This window comes from Colletes latitarsis, chromosome 1, assembly GCF_051014445.1.
Source record: "Colletes latitarsis isolate SP2378_abdomen chromosome 1, iyColLati1, whole genome shotgun sequence".
Lineage (NCBI taxonomy): Eukaryota > Metazoa > Arthropoda > Insecta > Hymenoptera > Colletidae > Colletes > Colletes latitarsis.
This window is the reverse complement of record NC_135134.1, coordinates 49,403,325-49,425,642: the sequence shown is the minus strand read 5'-3', so window position 1 is coordinate 49,425,642 and position 22,318 is coordinate 49,403,325. Positions and strand designations below refer to the sequence as shown.

The 22,318-nt window shown below is 41.5% G+C and overlaps 1 protein-coding gene across 2 annotated transcripts in view; it reads right to left on the bottom strand.

Annotated features, from left to right (window-relative positions):
• LOC143343716 (zwei Ig domain protein zig-8) overlaps nt 1-22,318 on the bottom strand; it is a 391,356-nt gene that overhangs the window by 17,172 nt on the left and 351,866 nt on the right. For both annotated transcript variants that reach the window (XM_076768904.1, XM_076768914.1), the window contains exon 5: nt 5,575-5,702. In XM_076768904.1, coding sequence (XP_076625019.1) covers nt 5,575-5,702 — 128 coding nt within the window. The remainder of the gene's footprint in view (nt 1-5,574; nt 5,703-22,318) is intronic.

The window sequence follows — 22,318 nt, the reverse complement described above, 5'->3', positions numbered from 1 at the left end:
AGCGGACGTCGAACGAAAAAATACAGTGTTTCTGGAAACCGAGGCTGGTGGTAATGTTATTATCGGTGCACGAAGTTGTTATTACGGTCGACGTTGAGTCCGTATCCTGGAAACGTTTCCGCAACAGTCTGGAATATCGCGGAAATAACGCGAACGTGAACGCCATTGATGTAATAATATTCTCAAGATTTACTTGTCTATTAAACACAGCTTTCGTTTAAATGGAATAAAATGTCGCGTCTTGTTAGCGCGTTTCAAAGCGATTCTCCTTCTTCCTGTTCTGCGTTTCTCTCGTTTCGTAACTTGAACAACGTGACAGATTTATTAAATTGAAAATTTTATTGGAACTCAATAACTATCGAATTAAATATTTCCTTGGAGTTTCGATATTGAGAAAATTGGATGCCAATTTAAAATTCAACGGCAACCAGATATTCCCTCCAAATTTTCCGTAGAGTATATGCTAATACACATGCAAGTCAATGATCGTGGTCTACTTTAATAAGGAGTATCAGGGATATTGTTCGCATAATGCTGCGCTCCAGGATGTTATGAAAGCAATGTTTACCGAGTCAGATATACAGAGTGTCTCGTTATTAGCAGACGCAACTTCAGGGACGAGTTCAGTACGCTAAAGTAGCGAAAGAAGTTCATATAAACGTGGATTTTGCCTGGCCTTAGTTTCGTATTACAGCCTTTATTGCGTCTCCATTATTCTTTTATGTTAATAAACTATTTGCATGATAGGTAGGTTTGGATAAAATTACTGAGCTCTGAATGATACGATACAATGTTTTTAATAATTAAATAGAATACGTTGAAGCGTCAACTATTATTTCAACTGTAGTAAAATAATAACTATCTACATTATTACATTAATGTGTCGATATTCGCTGTTCCCTGTTCTGTGTTAACGAAACTTCACATAAACGAGTAGCACAAACACACTGGCCAGTTCTCTCAAAACTTTCTCAGATAGAACTCTCCCTAAAACGCGTTGCAACCGACTGCACTTTCCTCTCGCTATGCACTGACCCATCCTTGAAGTTTCCCAACCCCACAAGCACGTACACACTCACAGACACGATTCTATCCCTATTTGTCGTATTTGTATGCACGTCTGAAAACCCAACTTTTGAATATCGCAGTCACATTCTTGGAAAATTTCTGGATCTGAAAATTTGAGTAAAAAGTTTATTGCAGTGGTAACGATCAATGTTTGATGAATCATCGTCTGTAGTAATGTCTGAAAGTTCGTAGAGACTTGTATCTTAAATTAGATTCGTTTATTGGCACGTATTAATTTGTTTACGTTCGGGGAGCACGACTTCCCAAAATATACTCGTAGTTAAAGGGATAATAAAGGTACGTGCGAGCACGTTTATCGGCCATAAGAGCAATGACAATTATGAGGGTTCCGTCCTAGATTCGCTAGGAGACTCATCAACTGGGAGGTTTCCAACTGGGAGGCATATCTAAGGCAGGATCCATTAGAATAGCCTTACTGATGAGTCCTCTAACGTACCTAGAACGAAATGCTATAATTGGCATTGCTCTCACGACCGACAAACGTGCTTACACGTACCTTTATTAACATAGTAGGCGTGCCGGAATAAGCCATTTTCCACGTTCGATCGCCAGTTCGCGCAAAATCGTTTACGGAGACCGCAGCTTTGGTTTGATTTTCGAGCTGGTCGAGCGCCGAACTAGTTAAATAAATAATTCCTTAGTTTCGTGTCAGTGTTTCGCGCGTCGTTTAAACTTTTCCTGCTTTGAAGCTGCCTTGTTTACTTAACAACCGACGAAGTCTACGGTCCCCAGGGAATTTTACGTCGTCGGGAGGAACGCCGTCGCGTTGGTACGTTTATCCCGTGAAAAATTTAAACCGTTGTTACATCATCCGCGGGAACAAAGGTGACAAATAGCGTCCACCTTAATTTTCCGCGGTCGATGCCAGCAAACAGCTCGCTTTCGCGCGATGTCACACGCGAAGGTAACGCGAGCTTTAACCTCCCCTTTTGAGGGGACACGAATCGAGCTTTTTTGCGGATACTCGAGGCCGAAATTGTATCCGACTGGTAAACAGTTGTAAATAAAACTGGCTACCGTGTGACGTATGCTGTACACAATGACCCTTTTACTTGGGGTCGAGCAGGAGTTCGGCAAATACATTGACACTGGACAAATACTCCTTTCTTATGTAAATATTGGGGTGGTGCTTACGTGCTACAAAATTTAGGTTGCCCACAGATGTTCCCAAGCAAAATAGAAGCACTGAAGTTTTAGAAGAAAAGTTCTTAAATATGATAAAAAGGAACGAATCCTATCATTCTTGAGCAAAACGTTAATAAAATTGAAACGACGTATCATAAAATTTCGAATATTGCTCGAACCAAAGTTAGAGAGCTTCTACATAATTTGGTATTTGTTTGTTACCCAAACTCCAAACACATTTGTTATTCCGTGTGTTTGAAAGAGGTTACTCTGTACAGATATAATGTTTCGAACAGGTACAGGGTATACTAATGACACGAGTTGAGTTTACCTTAAGAGGATCAACAAGTTTCTACGCTGACGTGGAGAATTCGCTGATAAAAGTTACGTTAAATCGAAATCGAATCGAGCCAAAGTTTCAATGCATTAATTTAAGTTTCGCTGGCTCGCTGCAGCGGAACAACGGAACTTAAGCGATTAACAAAAATCGATTGCAACAACTGGAAAGTTTGTATTACTCCATAGAGCGTTTATTCCTGCAATCGACGTAATCGTTTTACATTCATTGGAATGGTTTCGCATGTAATTGCATTCCGGAAACACATTCTTACACGCGGCACCACTTCATTGTTTCTGTTAATTTTCGCGCGTCCCTAAAACGATTCGGGGAACGCGCGATTTACCAACAAGTTATCGAACCTGGTAGTCAAGTTTCGCTGGAATTTCTGACCGACAGAGGGGAACTTTGGGATACAAAGGGTTAAACCATATTGACCGGTATTGGTGTACCCTGACCGTTATCGTGAACAAATGAGAGTTACAAATCCGCGGAATGCGCTTTTATTTCTGTCGTCGTAATACCGTGGAAACCGATTTGGCAACGTCTTCGCTTTGCCCTTTTGGCAATCGTCCACGATCGCCACATAAATAAGACGCGATATTGTATCTCGTTTAACAATTCCTTAATAGGATTTCATTCAGGTAAACCGATTGAACCGATCGAATCGAATCAATCGTTACAACAATGGCGATACATGCCAGTGCAAGCTCCTAGAATATGGACTCGGCGTTGAATAGTTAATCACAGTCTGTATCCAAAAATATTAGGTTCTCGTTACTTCGCGTAGAGAAGAAAATTAAACAAAACTATATGCTTTATAGAACATTTTAATTTTACCTGATAATTTGAAAACATTTGATCGTCACGCTGTATATTCTATTCGATTAATTACGGTTGTCCATCATCTGGACAACGAAGATTCTAATAACGGACGTTCAATTATTTCTCGCTTATTAATCAATGTCTCCGATCGACGAGAAACAAAAAGAATGTTTTTTCGTTAATAGGTATCGTGGCCCATAGATATTTCGAGCAAACGGATAGCTTAAAAAAAGAGAGAAAAAACAGAAACGAAAGGCGACCAACAAATTGTCAAATAAATTTAATTGCGACTGGCTCGGTCCCCTCTATTTAGAAACGCGCGGGAAAACGTGACCGCACACCTGCACGCGACTTCCGCGCGCATCGGGATGAATTCGCAGATACACTCGACAGCCCAGACGGGACACATTCTCCTGACTGCAAGCTGATGGAACAAAGACGCTGTCTCGAAATTCAATTGAAATCAAAGGGACGAGGTTTATTGGAGCGTAAGGGGAAACCCCGCCAAACTCCGTGGATTCCTCACGGGTGGAAAATGTTTTGCCGCGCGGATCGATCGATACATCGGCCTTATCATCGTAGGATTGCAATTTCGGCTCGGCTCGTTCCCACGGGACGATTCCAGTTTTTATCGGTTCGCCCCCGCGACGCCCTGGAAGACTTTCTCCCGTCGCGTTTCACCGAGCTGCAGCACTTTGCTCGCTCGCATATTTCGTAACACAGTTGCCCTAAAATGTATTCCGGTACTTTGAAGTTTTACAACTTTAGCGCCAGTCTTTAGTCGCACGGTCTTCCACCGTATTAACGTCAAATTCAACTAGGCATAGAAAATACTTGCACGCTTGCAAAATACTATCCTTTCTTACGAGATGTATTACTTTGTTGATTCTCTGGCTTTAAACAACTCGATTCCTAATTTCTAGCGAAATTCGACTAGAAAGGGACGATGACAGAGAAGAAATTTAGGGGTACGCGAACGAGTATCTTTTAAATTAATGCTCGGTTGCGCAATCGTTTTGCGAATTACTTTGGTCCCGGTTGTCTCATTAACAGTTGCAGAGTGTTTGGCCTCGAGTCGTTAGTCACGTGCCGTGGAATTCATCTTAAGGCTTGGCGGTCCTGTTCTGTTCGCGGCGGGGAATCCCAAGGCTCTTGGTCAGACTTAATGCGCCTAATGGTGTCTCCCATGCGCCATTATCAGCTGCGCCACCGTTGACAATTTAGCAGTTCCTAACGTCAACGTTATCAAAATTTATCGGTCTTTCGCTCGCGAACACTCGACGACGCGGTGGTGTTTTATAGACTTCCTTTATGTTCACGCATACTCGGATAGTAAGGGCAGGGACGGCCACGCTCGGAAAGGGCTAAAAGCGTATGGCGGAGAGGAACATTAATTGTGATCAATGTTTATGGTTCTAGGATGTGATTCATGGTAATTGTTCTTCAGGGTGTACCCAATACTTTGTGTACTTGAGAATACTTGAGATAATGCGTCATACGAGTAAACGCGGAGATACAAACTACGAACATTTCGAAGTAACTTTGAAACTCCTTCGCAATGTTTATCTTCGTTACTTATTCCATCGCTTTGTTTGACAGAGAAAATATTCACTTCGCGTTTACATAAATGTTTACATTATTTTCAACTTCCATTTGTCGTAAATTTCCGGACGCGTCGAGGGGGTGAAACAAATATCTCTCTTTGACATTTTTCCGTATCGTTTAAATCAACGAATTTATTTTAAAATGATTACGTTAAAAAGTACCCTCTGTACACTGCCCAAGGATTAATAAAAGTTTGCGACGGGGTTTCGATCAAGTCGAAAGTTGTACGCAGAAAAAAGGCTGCGAAGAAGCGAAATAATTCCGAAAGAGAAACGCATTTCTGACGACGTTGAAAATTACGAAGTAACTTCATTAAAGCAGAAAGTAAAAATGTACCCGACGTGCACGGGATGTACATCTTGCGAAATTGGACGACGAGAGTCTCAAGAAAACTACTATCATCATTAATTATCCCCGTACAAAGTCGACACCGGCGCGAGCTGTCTCGGTTATGAATTACGGTCACGGGATATTTTCGTATTTGCACTCGTTTCCACATTATGGACCGCCATACGTTTCGTTAGACATATTTATGTCCACGATGAAAAAGAATGTCTGACGCTGAAATTGTTTACGAAGAAAGAGATACTCACGGCATCGTTATGATTCCAAAATATGTAAGCTGGAGGCTCTGGACTCTCCAAGACCACGCAGGTGAGGTTGATGGTGCTGCCTCGATTGATGTACAGATCTGGCGCACCCAGAATTTCGGTTTTTGGTTCTGGAAAACAACAATTTAAAAAATCTATTACTTACTAGCTTCTAAATATTTAGGTTAATTTCATCAGTCTTATGGTTACGCGACTAATAGATCAGGTAAAATAATTAGATATCCACCGGTGTAATGTATTGTTGATTTAATACAGAGTCGAAAATTAATACCGATTCGTGTAACATTTATGTTAAATATTTTATATTCATACATGCCAATATATCGGAATATATAGGCTACTAATGTTTCGTTGCATCGAAGCGAATGATGTAAATTTCGGCGGATGCTGCACATTTAAAATAAATTATGCAATATATCGGTTACACGTATTCAATTGAAATTCATTACCAATGCGCAACGATACATATTTAATAATTAAAAATTCGTTAATTGGATTGATAATCCATCGTAAACTGTAAATAATTCAGTTCTGTCGACGGATAGCATATGATGCCAGGTAATAGTCTCTAACATTAAATCGGTAAAATCGAATTTCCTCGAAGGGGTTGGAAGAAGTTTACCGTCGATCCATCTCAAGGAACGAATGCTTCCCGACGTCCACATTATGCAAATAACGCGACCCGGTGACCGGTTTACGTATGAATAACTTGGCCGGCAAAGTTTGAGCGTTCTTTCGCGCGATAATGGTATCTAACCGACGAATAATCGCCGGGGACTGTATTTATCGTGCCGAAAAATGGCGATCGCGACGACGCGGAGGTATTTATAGACGATCCGGTTCGCCGATCCGTTTTGTGTCCTTTCGTGTAGCCGAAGAGCGATGCGGTTGACCTGGCTCTCGCGCGCGGTTCGAAAGAGCACTTTGAGGTGCAAGCCACTCTATATGAGCTACACAGTATCCGCTATCGCGTGTACTATCAAAGAGAAAAAGAGATGCGAAAAAAAGTGACCGTGCCAGTACCGTGGTAGAGAAAGGTTGGGCGGGAGTCGGCGAAAAAGGGCGAAAAGACACGGAATGGCCGGGGGTAGGGATCGAAGGTAAAAAGAGTTTTGGTCAGCGTGAACGAATCTGTACGGTTGTGTAACACCGGTGCGTGTACATGTGCGGGCGTACGTCGCACGACGGAGGAAGATTGGAAGCGAGAGAGGTCACTCGGTATAGATCGATGTGAATATTTTCCGGACGGCCTCCTCTTCGAGGATTGACCGAAATAACCGGGCACCGTACTTTACGGCTTTGTGCAGCAGATGATACCAGAGACGACAGTTATGTCCCCGCTCGGTAACCTTTCGGCCTCCTTTCTTCCCTCGCTTCGTTCCTCGTATCGTGAATTCGCTTTTCAATAGTTTTTGGCCGTTTCATTTTATTTTCCTACGTTTCGCGTACGGTCAGTTGCAATCGCCGTTCGGAGCTTGGATTTGCTTTAAATGGCCTGGGGAGGATAATCATGGTGTTGGGTTGAATAAAAGTTCAACCGTTTAGGAGCGCGTTGCTGAAGTTTTATTTTGCAATTCGGAAAAGTAACGGGATTATAGAATGCTTTTAGAAACGTGTCATGACTATGCAAGCGCACCGTCCGAAAGGTTGATCGTTAAATCGCGGGGTTTTTTCATTTTTGTATCAAACAGTTGTTTCGTTAGAAATTATTAATAGAAAACGATTTTTGCGACAACCATAAAATAGTATTCTTTTCGAACAATCACTGTCGATAATCGTTTTATTTCAATCTGACGATGACAAAAACATTTTATTCCATTTAAAAGAGCTTTTATTGCCAAAGATTTTATCGTAACGGCACAGTGACGTTGCGAAGTCAACGGATGGTGGTTGCTCGTGTTTCAGAAATTAGATCTTTCATTTGTAACTGTATGATGGCACATCATTCGCCAGCTATTTCGAAGCTTCATCTGGGCTTGATTGGTTTAGTTGCGGGATTTCGAACGCGCGGAATTTCCATGCACGTCATTTGAAGGATTGGCTGCGTAGGTACCGCAGTGAAGTATAAAGATTGCCTCTGAGTGATGTTTACGATGCGAAATCCATATTTTCGCCGAACCAGTATTATCAATCGACAGCTTATTCGTTACAAAATCGTGAATAAAAACGAAACAGTGAAGTAATCTTTTCTCCTTCAGATCACCACTATAAATAAACAAAATTTAATAGGACATAATACTTTTATCGAACAGAATATGATCACACACGTTCCAAATACAAACAAAAATTTCGATCAGAATTTCGACGTATTAAAACGATCATTATTTCCATTTAGCGATGCAAAATCGAAAAGTTTGAAGAGTCTCGTCAGGATTCGTAGCTCTTTGCTCCAACGTTATACCGATTAAAATAATTGGTACGCCATCTGTTCGAACGACTTTACAACTTCGCATTATAAATATTCACGATATCGTAACAGAGACAATAAAAATGTAATTATGCGCATGTTCGTACGTGTACGAACTGCTGCTGTAGATAATGAATTTTTTATCATCCCTTTCGTCTTTACTATCTATTTTCTCCGGGTAGCTTTTTCCCCTGGCTTCTCTCGCTTTTTTTTCTACACTTCGGCTACAGATACTTTCCTCCCGTCAATTTTGCTCGACTTTTTCTCCACGAAATCCCACATCGGGGTTATAGCGAAAGCTGTGCAACGCCGCCTATGTGTCGATCGATATCAGGAATATACGCGAAACGCTTTAACGTGGGTTAACCGCAGATGAAAGCCGAACTGGCTGGACGACGCCGACCGTCCGGACTGAAATCACGTATTGGCTCTCCAATACGGTTTCAGCCTCGTACCGTCGGAAAAGTGTACCCATCCCCTTCACATTCTAATTAGTGGTCCCGAGTGCTTTTAGCAGGGCGAACTGTACGTAGAAACGGGACGCCAAATTCCTCTGATCCGTTCTTCAACTTGTTGTGAAGCGGGAGTCGTTGAGGAACTTAGCGATATACCAAATTTTTAATATTAAAACATTTTCAGGGATGAACCGAATGAATTTTCACGAGACAAGGAGATTAAACGAATTTGGCTAGTCTGCGGTAAAAGTTAATCGCATATTAGAGTCTAGAAGCTGTATTATACACAAACTAAAGTAGAGCAGAGGGATGATTTTTATTCGAAAGAGGTACTCGATGCAATAATAGATACGTTCGTTTATTCATAAAGTACATGGCGAATAATTAAACGAGTATTTGGATTTATTAACGTACGTTTTCTACTGAAAATTAAATATGTTTTGTGACATCTCCGCGAGCTCGTGTCACGGTTTTCTCGCGTCGACGTAAAATGATATGTGGTTTTCACGTTCCAGCACCGAGACTCGTTTCGCGATGAATAATTCTCTATTTCATAAATAAAGGAATTACTTGCTCTTGCGAACGATTGATCCTCATTATAATGTTAAAAAAAAAAAAAAAATTACGTTCTTTTATCGAGACTCGCTCGTAAATCACTTTTTAAAAATTGAAATATTAATTCTTTTGATGGAATACTCTTCGCCCGGGGTTCGAAGAAATTTATTATAGCCAATTATTTCTGTAGGGGATAATGAATTTTTTATTCAATTGTATCTTCGTTATCGGAGGGGACAATGAAGTTATTTTGTCGCTGGTATAGAATAACGGAAGATTTCAATGCATGAATGCCAGCCAACACAAATACCCTTTGTTTCTGCTTTATTGATACAAATCTAGATGGGACATTAATCTCTCCGTGACATTGAATAATCTGCTATAATACAGCGGCGCGGTAGCCAATATTGGCACGAGCGAAATATGGACCCGTTCCTTTCGTGAGAGGCCATGATTACATAGGATTTCGCGAGTGGTTTTGACTTATCGTATAAATTTTCAACGTATTTCGCGTGACGTTTTCATGGAATGTAACGCGCGTATGCTTACACAACTTCTTGTTTGTATTAAATTACAACCTGGTCCGACAGACGCGGCAAATAAAGTCAAACGTCGTTACCTACAATTTACATTTTCGTGGGTTTTTGATCCTGATGTCCGTAACACTGTTCACGTGACGAACACGAGGTGTGCAACGAACCGCTGGACAGATAGTTACATTAAAATAAAATTTTTAATCCGGAAGGGAGAATGTAAAGACACGCGTCAGGGGAAACGGAAGATCGTCCATTTCTAGATTAATTTCGTGGAGCGAGCGGGCAAGAAGGCAGAAGAGCTCCCGGACTGTCGATCGCAGAATTTCGTCGGTGTTCGTCGATCGATCTATCACCGGCCTTGTATCGCTGATCCTCCGTTTCGCGGGTCGTACGGTATAAGCGCTTTTGTACTTACTGGTGCCATTTGTTGAAGAGTCCACAAAGCATACTTGCACGCTTCGTTGTTGACACTCGACCCAAATAAAGCACCGCTTACAATGATGCGATACCTATACCACAGTTTCTGTTCGTCGCACAGGAAAGACTGGACACGGATACAAGAGAGAAAGAGAGGAGAGATTCGAGCCGATTGACGATTGTTCCCTAGACTAGGCGGTAAATTGCGTTAGACGACGGGATTTTGCGACTACGTACGTACGTGTACACGTCTGCTTCGAATACGGCCATTCGTTGGAAATAAAGGGGGTGATTTCGAGCGAAATTGAAACTGGAGTCATACGGTCGGAAAGAAACGAACGCTAGGAAACACGGAGCACGACGACGAATATAAAAACCAATCGGGGACAAAGTAGGTTCCAGCGATCGCGAACGAGCATTCTCGAGTACTTAGGAATACCGCAGACGATTCCATCGGATCGGTAAATGACAAATAAATTTACGAAACGTACCGACCATAATAAAATTAATTGGCTGTTCTTGACGTTACGCGGCGGTCTTTACTCGATCAATGTTCCATTAATTATGTAGAAATTAAATTAATATCAGGATTCGTCGCGCGGCGTTCGTACCGAGAATTATATTGTATTAATAACATACAAATCCTCCGCGCGCGATCCGGACGTAATTAATTATACTAATTAAACCTAGGATGTGTCGCGTTGTTCGAGCTTCTTGCATTTTCGACGTTTATATTCGTTTTTGCTACCATTATTATCGAAGTAGAAGATTATATTCAAATTATTCTTGCAAATTGTTTCGTGCGCGAACATTTCGACCGTTAATTTTCGTTTCGCCGAAACGAGATTCGGTAGACGTATTGTTAAAAGCAGATATTCGACGCCAACGTTTCACCGTGCAAACAGGTATACGGTATTGATTTACAAAACGAGCTGCCTCCCAGTCTTCATGTAGTTAATTTCACTCGCTCGGTTTCTGTGATTTGTTTTCCGTGACAAGGAACACTTAATTCTCACGCAAATCTTTTTTTCCTCATGAATTAATGACTGCCCTTACGTGCGCGAATATATTTCCGCCGCGAAACCATAATGGCTGCTGGAATGTTTCGATGCATAATCGCGAACTCCTCGAACAAGACTGGTCGGAAATACCACGAATTCGAAATAATTACCGGATGACGAGCGAAAAATTCATAACGTTATCCACGGAAATAACATATCGTAATTTTCTAATTTTAATATTTTTACTTGCACAAGTGAATCGCTGGTTAAGTAAATGAAGATTTTCGACCGTGAACGATCATAAATTGAAACACTTGGACAATGTTACAGGCAACTATCTCGAACGCGATAGTTTGCGAGATATTCAATTCCTAAAGCAGCATCAAAATATTATCTACTGTTTGCTTGCATCCGTGACAATGAGTCGTACATCGAGTGGCATTAATTTCTGTTGTTTAAGGGAATATGATCCGCCAAACTAATATCGTCCTTCTCGACAAGCTTCCGACATTAAATGGCGGCGTTGCAACCTAGATGCGCAAAATGGATGGATCGTACAATACAAACGATACAACCTCGGATACATTTAAATCACAGCCAAGCCCTTCGACTCACCAAACCCAAACAATGATTCGTAATTGACTTTTTGAAATATCGACGATCATCAACGAGTACTACAAAAGATAAAGGCACTTCCGTAAACGACTAGTCAAAGACGTTGGACAGGAATAACAAATGTTATCCAACTGCACTCGATATAGTTCAGAAATATTATCTTAAAATAGTTCGTAATGAGTTCGCCGACGTATCGCGACGAGGATCGTCTTGCATTCGACCGCAGCCATCGCGCCGCAACCGTAAAAGAAGGTTCGTAAATTTCCCGGAGCGTAATTTCTCACAAGAATAAAGTTCTGCCTCGGATACGTCGCGCACGAAAACTTCCCGCGCCACAATGGATCGCATCCATCGACCGAAATCACTTTAAAATATTCCGTCCGAGTATCGTGCCGCGGAAACGCAAAGGAAGAAACATTCGCGACTACCCGGTTTGAATAAAATTTATTAGTCAAAGTGTACCCACGGCATGATGGAGGATCTTATCTCGGGAATATCCCTCGAGAACTCTATACGGTTCGATAAAAGTGGGTCACCAAGATTTCTCCCCTGCTCTCCAATCCCCCTACAATTGGGGGGGGGGGGGAGGCAAAGTGATTCGAGAGAGACGCCCCGTGACAAAAACACCGAATGCAAATTGCTGTTCTTCTTTCCTCCGGTTCCGCTGTCGACTCGAGTGGCATCGCTAAACCGGCAAATCAGTTCGCACAGAGCGAAGTTTACTTTCGACGAATCGTAAACGTAGTCCTCCCCCGCTACCGTTTTCGCGTGTGTTTCGACGTGGCGTCGTAAAAGGACGACCTCTTGTCAGTCGGTTGGCCCCGCCGCGCAACGGGAATGTAAACTGGACGGTTTTCGTTTCTTTACCCGGCTTGCTTGCCTTTGCGGCTCGCTCGACAAAGCGAGCAACCAAGAACTTTTGCAACCTTTTCACGATCCGCGTCGAACTTCTGCGGTTTTTCGCTGGCTGTTTTAAAAATCATCGAAAGACACCTTGCGACAGTTGGTTCGTAGCTCTCGATCGATGGTTTATAATGTTTTTAAGCTCAGGATACTGTTTACTCTTAAAGCAGATTTTCAACTGTAGAGAACTGAAATAACTAGCAAGACTTTCAGTCTTAACGATTGACGAGTGTACTCAGGGATAGAACCGGGAGTAACGAGGGTGCAGACATTTGCGCCCTTCCAGGACCCACCTGCCCCATAAATGTCAATGGTTATTGTCCTGGCATTTGTTACAATGGCCACGTGTGAGAGTACACCCTGGGAAGCAGATGTGACTGATAATAGCCTCTACCATTCTCTGGAGCCGTATTTAACCCTCGCCAAGTAGACTCGGGGGCCATTTTGACCCGTAGAAGCTGTTTAATTAAAGCAATGTCGCATATTTTTTCTTAAAGCATTGAATTCTAAGAACCTGCACAAAAAATATTCAATACTTTTACTCTAAACGTGGATTAGTACTTTAATAGTATTAGTAAATTAGTAATTTTCATCGAAAACAAATTTTCTTTCGAGTCGATACCGTAGTTAATTCCAGAGAGTAATTATGCAAACATCCTGTATACAAATTTAAATTCATTTTCAATTAAATAAATAATTTATGATCCAGTTTTATGGCAGACCAGTCGTATGATCAGTAGGAAGTGCTTAAACTACTTTGGGTATGTAGCGTCAAAGTAAATTTCAAAATAAACATAGAAGATAGCAAAAATTATAGTAGGTGACGTGATCACTAGATAGAGGATGAAATGCCCTTTAAAATGAGCGGTCGAACGAGTCTATAGCTCTATTAGTTCTGGAGATATAGCGATTTTAGTTTCGCGTCGATGCGATGACTAGTTCCGGAAGAATCCGAAGCGTTTGTTTACTTCCTTACTACGGCCTTGTCAAGGCCGTTGACCGCGCGCGCACATTGAAAGTAGGTCAGTCGGCCAGATGGTCACGAGTCACGTACGAGAAAGAGAGGTCCGGCGCGACGCGACAGACGGAGACAGCGATAGTCGAATTAAGAAAAATTACCCCTTTACATAAATTGCGATATCTCGAAAACGGAAAGTCGGATCGTCAAAAACCAAAAACCATTTCAAAGGGGAAGCTTTGCCGCTTCTAACAGTGGCACAGTTATAAAGAAAACACTAGTATCTTCGGAACTGCACGCGTCCAAAATTTTAGTATTTTTAATACTCGTTGTTAGACTGTTTTAAGGCAGTGGACACTGAAGATTCTCTCCTTTCGTCTTTGCTATACATATATTTTCTATTTACATCAGAAGCTAATTAGAATTTGGTACCACATTTTGAGTAAGACAATCTTTTTCTCAGAAAACAAATAATAAGAATAGAAGTGAACATTGTAAAATTCATTGCACGTATACTATAAGAAAAGTCGTGAAGTTAAATAGCGCTAAAATAATATTGTGTGTTAGAAATTCTAAACGAAATTATCATTTGACCGGTTGCGGTAGGTTTAGTGTTAAACAAACTATAATTTACGGAACACGGAATTTTTCAAGAAGTCGTGATGGCAATAACCGTTCCACCCAGTTTATTAGCCTTCTCCTTAATGTACGCTCCCTCCATAGCCATCTCTAGTGTTTGGTATATTCCCCTTTCAGTGGTAATTCGATATTCGCGTGTAAGAGGCTGGTTTCGCGAATGCCGTGTTTGATTAACAAACAGTGGAGAATTCAGCTTCCATTGATTCCTTGACTGCCTGATGGATTATTAGGGATTGTTACTTTTCTCAAATGTACTGGCGAAGTGGAGGAACACTGACAATACGAGGTAATAATGGCATAAATTTGTACGTATTCAAATTTTGGAGGGACTAGAATAAAGATAAAATAAAAGTCCAGTTTGTCAGGATGACGATTGGATTTTCATAATTAGAATACAAATAAAGGAATAAAAGCTTCCTAATCTTTGCTTAAATCACTGATCTATTGAAAAATAAATGAACGCGAGAGTTTCGAGGCCTACGTTTCTACATTCTTTTGTATTTAGAAAGAGTGGAATAGGTCGCTAACGCGGATCGACCTATTTCGGTGTTACCCTGCAGATTCGAAGTCAAACGCAATCGTCACAAGAAAGCAATTCTTCGGTGGCTTTAATCTTCCGAAAAGCGTACAATAGCCGTGCCATCGGCGTCACTCTTGTATCAGTTTTATTTCGTTCGGGGAATTGTTATGCGTTTCCTCCGTTCCGCCTGTTTCGACCGTTCGCGTATAGCTCGCTGTCAAATCTATATACCGGTTTCACGAGGAAACTTGGAATTTCATTTGGTGAAAAGTATTCCGAAGTCAAAGATGTTTGACTCGGGTAAATATTATGATCGCGCGGGCGGGACGAACTTTTCGTCTCGCGTTCCGTGTTTTGAACCGGATAAGATCTCTTAAGAGAATAATGCTCCCCGTATAAAAGCAGGTTCTCGCCACGCATTTATCTTCGCGCGAACGGAACGCGAAAAAAGGGACAGCTTTTTCTCATTCTCGTTCGCGAATCGTACGTTTAGTATGAGTGTAGTTTACAATATCATACGGTTTTGATTTAACAATTATTTATCAGCCACGGACTTAGAAGTATAACTTAATACAACTCACAGTTTTTCTCTTTCTTTCTTTTATCATCATTCCGTGCAACTCGTGCCAATAGGTCGGCAAATAGAGTCGTTCTGCAAGTTCATGCAGTTTTTATCAATGGAACTTCGTCGCGTTCGACTAGTTTATCCAAGTTGCCCGTTCGAGCGTTCGATAACTCGTCAACTTATTACTTTCTCCGTGGAAATTTATCGCGTACCGTCGTGCTCCTAACTATTGTCGAGCCCGTTTCCCGCTTCAATTCCGAAAACACGCAAACAAGCCGGAAATCTCAGAGAACTTTGATGTCGATATTAAGTTTATTCGTCACGTAGACCTCCGTATCGTAAAAACGTTTCGCTCGGTAAAGCATCTGATACGGTGTTCCCGACAATCGCGGACCAAAACGTAACCGCGCCAGCAGTTCTGGGATAAAAAATTTTTACTGCCTTTCGCGCCTGTGTTTTACCCTACGAAATTGAGAAAAAATTTCAATCAGACACGCGCGAACGTTTCGTTCCTAGCTGGAGCCGGGCCAGGATTGAATACGCGGTTTTTTTAGTAAGTTTTATTTCAAGCTGTTGGATTTCGACATTCTGTAGAAGCATTACTCTTTCGGAGGTAACTGGCTATTTATTTTCGATATGAATGGAATTTGAGGTAAAAATCTCGTGGTTTCCATATCGATATGGTCGTATAAATCTCAATGAAAGCAACGCGGTGGTCTTATATCACTCTTTTTTAAAATGAATATTTATAGTCGGAAATGTGGTTCTTTTTTCGAATCTCGAACGATTAAAAGAGTTTGCCCACACGACGGAACACGCGGCACAATACTGAAATAAATGGTAGTATAATAATGATGAGATCATTCACTGCGAATGATCTCAGATGCGGATCACTGTACAATTGATTGCATTTGAATAACATAAACCATTTTTCAAACACGTCGAGTTGATTGAATAATTTAATTAATTTATCATTCGTTTTTGATTTCCTTAATTACGCAGAAATTAATTGGATTTTTGAGGTCGAGATTTAATAAAACTTCATAACTTCGCGTCGTTTCGTTTTTAATTTCTACCGTCTCCGACAAAAACATTCCCATCTCGGTTTCATTATCCGTACGATTGCGGCGAAAACAATCTCTAATCTTTACTTTCCTCGATCCGTTTTATTTCCCGTGCGATCGTGATTTCGTTGAAAATATCAGCGTCGATAAATGTCCGATCGTCCTCTATTGCACCAACGTATCACACACTCTATTTACCCGAAGTTATATCGATTATCAGAAAATTCAGTTATCAGAGGAGACCCCGGTCTCCCGCCAGTCCCCGATAATCGACGTTCCAGCCATATTTCGATGTACAATTCTCGATGGACGTTTCCAAGGAGAAAAATCCCCTTCGATACCTCGCGGAAGGCCAGACACACAATTCCGCCGTTTCACGTTCGGAAGACGATTTGCTTGTCGTTGCTGGCTGGGCTCGAGCATTCGAGCTTTCAAGGCTCCTCACGGCCGACAGTTTTTCGCTTGGACGGCCAGAATTTCCAGCGCGGAGCAGCGCAACCTAGACGCTCCGCGAAGCGCAAACGACCGCGATGAAACGAAATTATATGGTCGCGCCAATATTCTCGAGCATGCACATTCGAGCGTGTTGACGCGAGCTCTCGTGGAAACTGCCCGGCGAAAATAGGCTCGGGACGTGTTTTTATAGGGAATTGATAATGAACCGGGACCTTGATAAATATTTACCTGCCAGAGGCTCTCTATCGTCCATCAATTATTTTTAATTAATCTCAACCGATACAGTTCACGCAGAAACATTTACACATTTTAACTTTTCTATTTGTTTTGTCTAGCTACAGTCGATGTCCTCATTTTTATTTCTTTTTTCTCAGCGTATCCTTCAGCTCCCACGGGTACAGGATTTCGAAGAGCGAGTCAGGTACATGTTCCCTAGAAGGCACTGTTACCCAAACTTTTCCGTAAACTTCCCTTGGAACGGGTAACCCACATTCGGCTGTCCATCGAATAATCTCTCGCGAAACATAGAATCAAGTCCTTCAACCTTCGAAGGTTCGCGAGGAACGGAGAAGCACACTTTGAAAACAGAAATTACTCTGTCATAATCGTTTCGATAAATTTCTGAATCTAGAAGGGGATGGAAACGATGCCAGAAATGGTTGAGAAGCGCTGGTCTGTCGCTTCAATGTCTTCATCCCTCGTTACTTTCAGAATCTCGCTATACTTCTTCTAGCGAGTATAGGAGTGCAGGAGCACGATTCCGCAGCAATTCAGGTTACGCCCGCGCAACAAATAAACTCGAAAGGAACTTGAACGTAGTATTTTCTCTTCCAGAATCGATTATACCTCGAACCGTTCATTTTTCGTTTGCCGCGAGTTCATATTTTCATTCGATACAAACTTTTCCGGGGTATCCTTTGGTCCGATGGGAACGCGAACGAAACGTATCTATTTCCGAGCGTCTTATATTTTTACTAAACCGTAAGTATCGTCGGGACGCGGGGGAGAGGAATGGAGGATCGCATTTTACACAGGCTTTCTTGTGTCAAAAGCTTTGCCGTCGCATATGGAAATATGACGGCTCCTACGCGGAGAGGGCCACGGTTATATTTCAGGAAATTGAAATTTGCTCGTCCCGCTTTTATCGAATCGGGAGATTGAACGAGGCCCCAATTTTGTGCGGGTTACGATACGTAATCTTTGCTGAAAAATATCACGGTCCCGTTGCGCAAGAATTTCCTTCGCGAAATTGTTGTTTCGTTCGTCGCGTTCCGCACACACTGGCGACACATTTTTTATTTCGTAATATTACCCCGATGGAACGTCTCCGGCTCTCCGGGGATGAACAGGAACGAGAATGTTTAACTACCGTCCGATCGATCGAGATTTTTTGCGTAGCTCAGCTTTCTAGTTCTTCGAGAGATAATTTCATCGAATAAATCTTCGATGCATTCTTTAAGATTTTCTTTCAAATTTTAAAACACTCGTTTAGAGGAATATTAGTTAAAATTTTCAGTCGTGTACTGTATGGTATAGTTGAAAACATTCCGGGCATTCGAAGCACGGTTTTATTTATATCGAGGCCGCGAGGTATACAAAAACGTATCGGTGATCAACGATGCAGACGATGGGCGACTCTCCAACCAAACAGAGCTGTGTGTATTTTTTTTTTTTTTTTACGCGCAAGTTGAATCAAAAACAAGAGAAAGGAACGGATACATCGGTGCTCTCTCGCTGTATGGTCTTTCTCCCGTTTAAAGCGAGGACTCTTTGAGCCCCGACGACACGTATAGAGATGCTCCTGTCGCAAAATCCCCGAAGGGCAGTTACGTGGGTGCATACCTAATCAGAGAGACGTCCTGCAGAATGCTTGAAAGCCTGGAACCTCGTGGTTCTTTCCGCCTTGTGCCAAGACATTCGAGAACTTTTGTTAGACACGTTCCTAAAGGACAACGCAAACTGTCATTCTACCGTACTGCTCGCTGCGGCCCCTTGCAATTCACCAGGAAGCTTTTCCTTAGCCCAGCAGTATTAATTTTCTAAATGGGGACTATGCGAATTCCTATGGCTTGGAAAAGATTTATACTACCCTTTTAAGAGCATCAATATACATACATGCATTTCCAACCCAATTACGTAGAAGTTTTTGTCAACTACCGCTATCGTACAAGAGGCGGATGTAAAAACCAGGTATCTCTACTTTTTCGATGGAAATAAGTGCACCGAGGTGCCATAAAATTAAGCAAAAAGCAAATAGAATAGTCATTTGTTTATTAGAATAACCTCATGTTTTCACTTGGTTAAAATAATTAGAGACAAATGTTATACGAGACGTTTCCTGAAATAATTACTACACGGAGCATGGAAAGATTTGTGGCAAAATCGGGAAAATAAATCGAATATGTGGAACGGGAAGTTTGTCATACGAGACTTCATTTCCGAGATAATCGATTTTGAAAATTCGTCGGGCACGCGTGCAATTGAGTACGAATTGGCTGATGCGTCTGTCCATTACTCGTTAGTTCTACTTGTTTCCGTGGTTGCAAACATTGACACTGGTGTGGTGTTATCGGTTTTAGCTGGTTCGAACTAGTTAGAAGATAGCTTAGATAGATGTAAAACGGATAATACCGTATCGCCCATCAATGTTTCCAAACACTAACGCAAGTAGAAATAATGAGTAATCGACGGACATATTCACTCGATCGTTGATCTGCTTGACAAATTTCCACGGTCGATTTTCTCGATAACGAAGCCCCGTACGACCACATTTTCGATTCATTTCTTTATAAAGAATCATTTTCATCGTTTTTCTGATTTATTTACAAATTAGATTCTCTGATTGTTGTCGAGCCAAATTATACAGAACGGGTATCAAATTATCGTTTCTATCAAACAACTCGTTATAATTTGATCGTTGAATTTTACTTCCTTCTATAGAAACGTGTAATTATAAAATCGTGACAACGTTTCCTCACAAAGGGGACAGACAAATCGTCCTTTCGTAGCGAAACGCTGAATATTACTCGGCAAGTAAAATCTCGTTTCTACGACCAGTTTACGCGGCAGATAGAGAAGCTAATGCTCGACGGCGACTTTATTTCCTTTTCACGATCTTGCCAGTTCGGTAAAGTTTTTGTTCGCGTGCACAGCTGATGGCGCTCGAAATACCAGCGGCCTTTAAGCCGCGATGACACGTGCAGAAATATTTCTGGGACGATAAGACCCTTGAACGACGGTGACGTGGATGCATACCTAATGGAGGAGATATTCACGTTCCGGGAAGTTTAGACCGGTTGACGTTTTTCTTCGTCGTTCTCGGAGCCTCCTACATTTTTCTAGCACACAAATGCTAGCCCGTTGAGTATCTCGTTTGTAAGACGCTGGAAACCTTTTATTTTAAAGACATTTTCGTTTCACCGAATGCTTTAACGCGTGGCAACTCTTACGCGACGATGAATGCTTGAATTTAGGACGATTCAAGAAAGTAGAATTACATTTGAGCGAGTCTATTTGTCAGTACTACGGGAGAAGTTTGTCAGAAAATTCGAACCAAAGCTGAAATTGATATATCGAAGGGTCTACAATTTCATTCTGCAAACATCTATGCGAAAGAAAGTAAACAACTGACAATAACGTGAAGATATATGTAACTAGCAAACAAGTTTGTAGCAAATAGATGTTTATTTGAATTTTCAGATTAATATTACAGGGCAATGCACGTACCGTTTACGTTTGTGGACGCGTGGATAATATTGATTTTTGTTTGTAAAGAGTAGCTCAGATTTCCAAAATTGTTCGATGCGATGGCTAAATATTTTGAATTTTTACAACGTAACAATCATAATTATTTTTTGTTCTTTGGTAAAACATTTTGCAGCGTTTGTCTCGCTATTTTTTTTACCGGATAATTCTATTCCTTTTCATGTTTTTTCAACGCGCTGTATACACGACTGCACGTCAATAACACTTTTCGTTAATCTCGTTGTTTAACCACCGACTCGATACTAACGGATTGACGTAGCGAAACGCAAACGTTCGCTTGGTATTATACATAATTGACAAGCGGATGGTTTTGGTTACAGCTTGATCGCGAAGCAGGAGTCGCGCGTTCTCCAAGAGAAATTGATTTTAACCAATAATTCACGCCGCTTTCGAAACGTTTCGTCGACGAGGTGAATGATAAATTAGGTTACTGGGTGCCGTTTACCTTGCTGCTGAAAAAGCAAGCGGGGAATATGGAACGCGGAAAGGAGCAGCGATCTAGCGGGAAATAAATGTGCTTATAAATATACATATTTCTTAACGAATCAATAATACGATAACAACACGAATGCAAATATTATCCGAATCTATTCTCGTTGCAGAATTTCTACGTTATAAAGTTTACTCAAAATTTAATAAGCAGTAACTTACGCGAAAATGGAAACTTGAAAAGTATGGCATTCCTCGGAGATACGCGCACTTAATATTTCCGTGTTCGAAAGTTTGACGAACGAAATTACAAAATTGTTATCGTTTGTTTTGGTTCTCGTTGGATCGCTGTACTTGCGTATTTCTCTATTAATTAAATCTAATTTGTTTTCTAATATTTTTTGGCATTTTGCTACGTATTAATGTCCGAATGGAACACGCATGAAACGTCAAACCCTACCGCGTTTGCATAAGCGAGCTGTTCGTGCCATAAGTTCAGCGAGCACGATACGAATCTGACGACGCGAATTTCTTTTCGCGACCCGTTTAACCGCAAACATGGCAACTTATTACCAGTGTTCGCAACTTTGTCGTGTAAGGGGAATTTAGTATTTGTCAATGCGGTTTTGGAACTTCGTTAATTACAGAGAAACCGACGCGCTTAGTCACGCACGAAAGTTTGGGACACTTGTTACGAGCGTTAGAATTTGTTTCTGTTTGAGGAAGTATAATAGGAAATACAGAGCTCTTTCGTAAAGTGTTCTGGAAGGGATTAGAAAGACATGACAATGGCTGCCTGCGAACAATCATAAATGACTGATAAAGCCATACTGGCTCATTCTCCGCGCGCTGTGATGTCCCTTTTCTCTTTCTCCTCAGCTTTCTTGTCGTCTTTTAGACGACCAAGTTTCTAAAGGATCGTCTTATCAGCGGACGCGCTCGTCTTGTAGTCGTTAGGTATTCTTCTCCGCTTGTATCCGAATCGTATATACCTTTACTCGCCCCACTCGGTCCTCAGGATTGTTATGGCTCGAGTGGATTCAAGATTTTGTAGTTTCTATATAATATTTAACAGTACCATCCAAATAGAATTCTTGGAGTTGGAATATTTTTATTCGCGATCGAACTTTGAGACAGCAATTATCGACAGTTTATGCTCAAGAAAAATTTCACTATTTCCAGTGTTCCGATTCAAAGGTCCTCTTTAATAAACCAGCAGTTGATCATCCTCGTTTTTAACCCCTATCATCGTTTCTCGAGAGCCTCGTCCCGGTGCTTTTTCGAGCTCGAACCACGAGTGTTTTCTCTCCGCGCGAGAAACTTCGTCTGAAATTATCGTGCTTCGCGAGTCGAATCTTTCCGGTATAATTGGTTGCTTCGGATCGAACAAGTCTGAAAGTGCGGTTGGCGGCAACTATCGCGATGGTTCGCGAGTATCGTT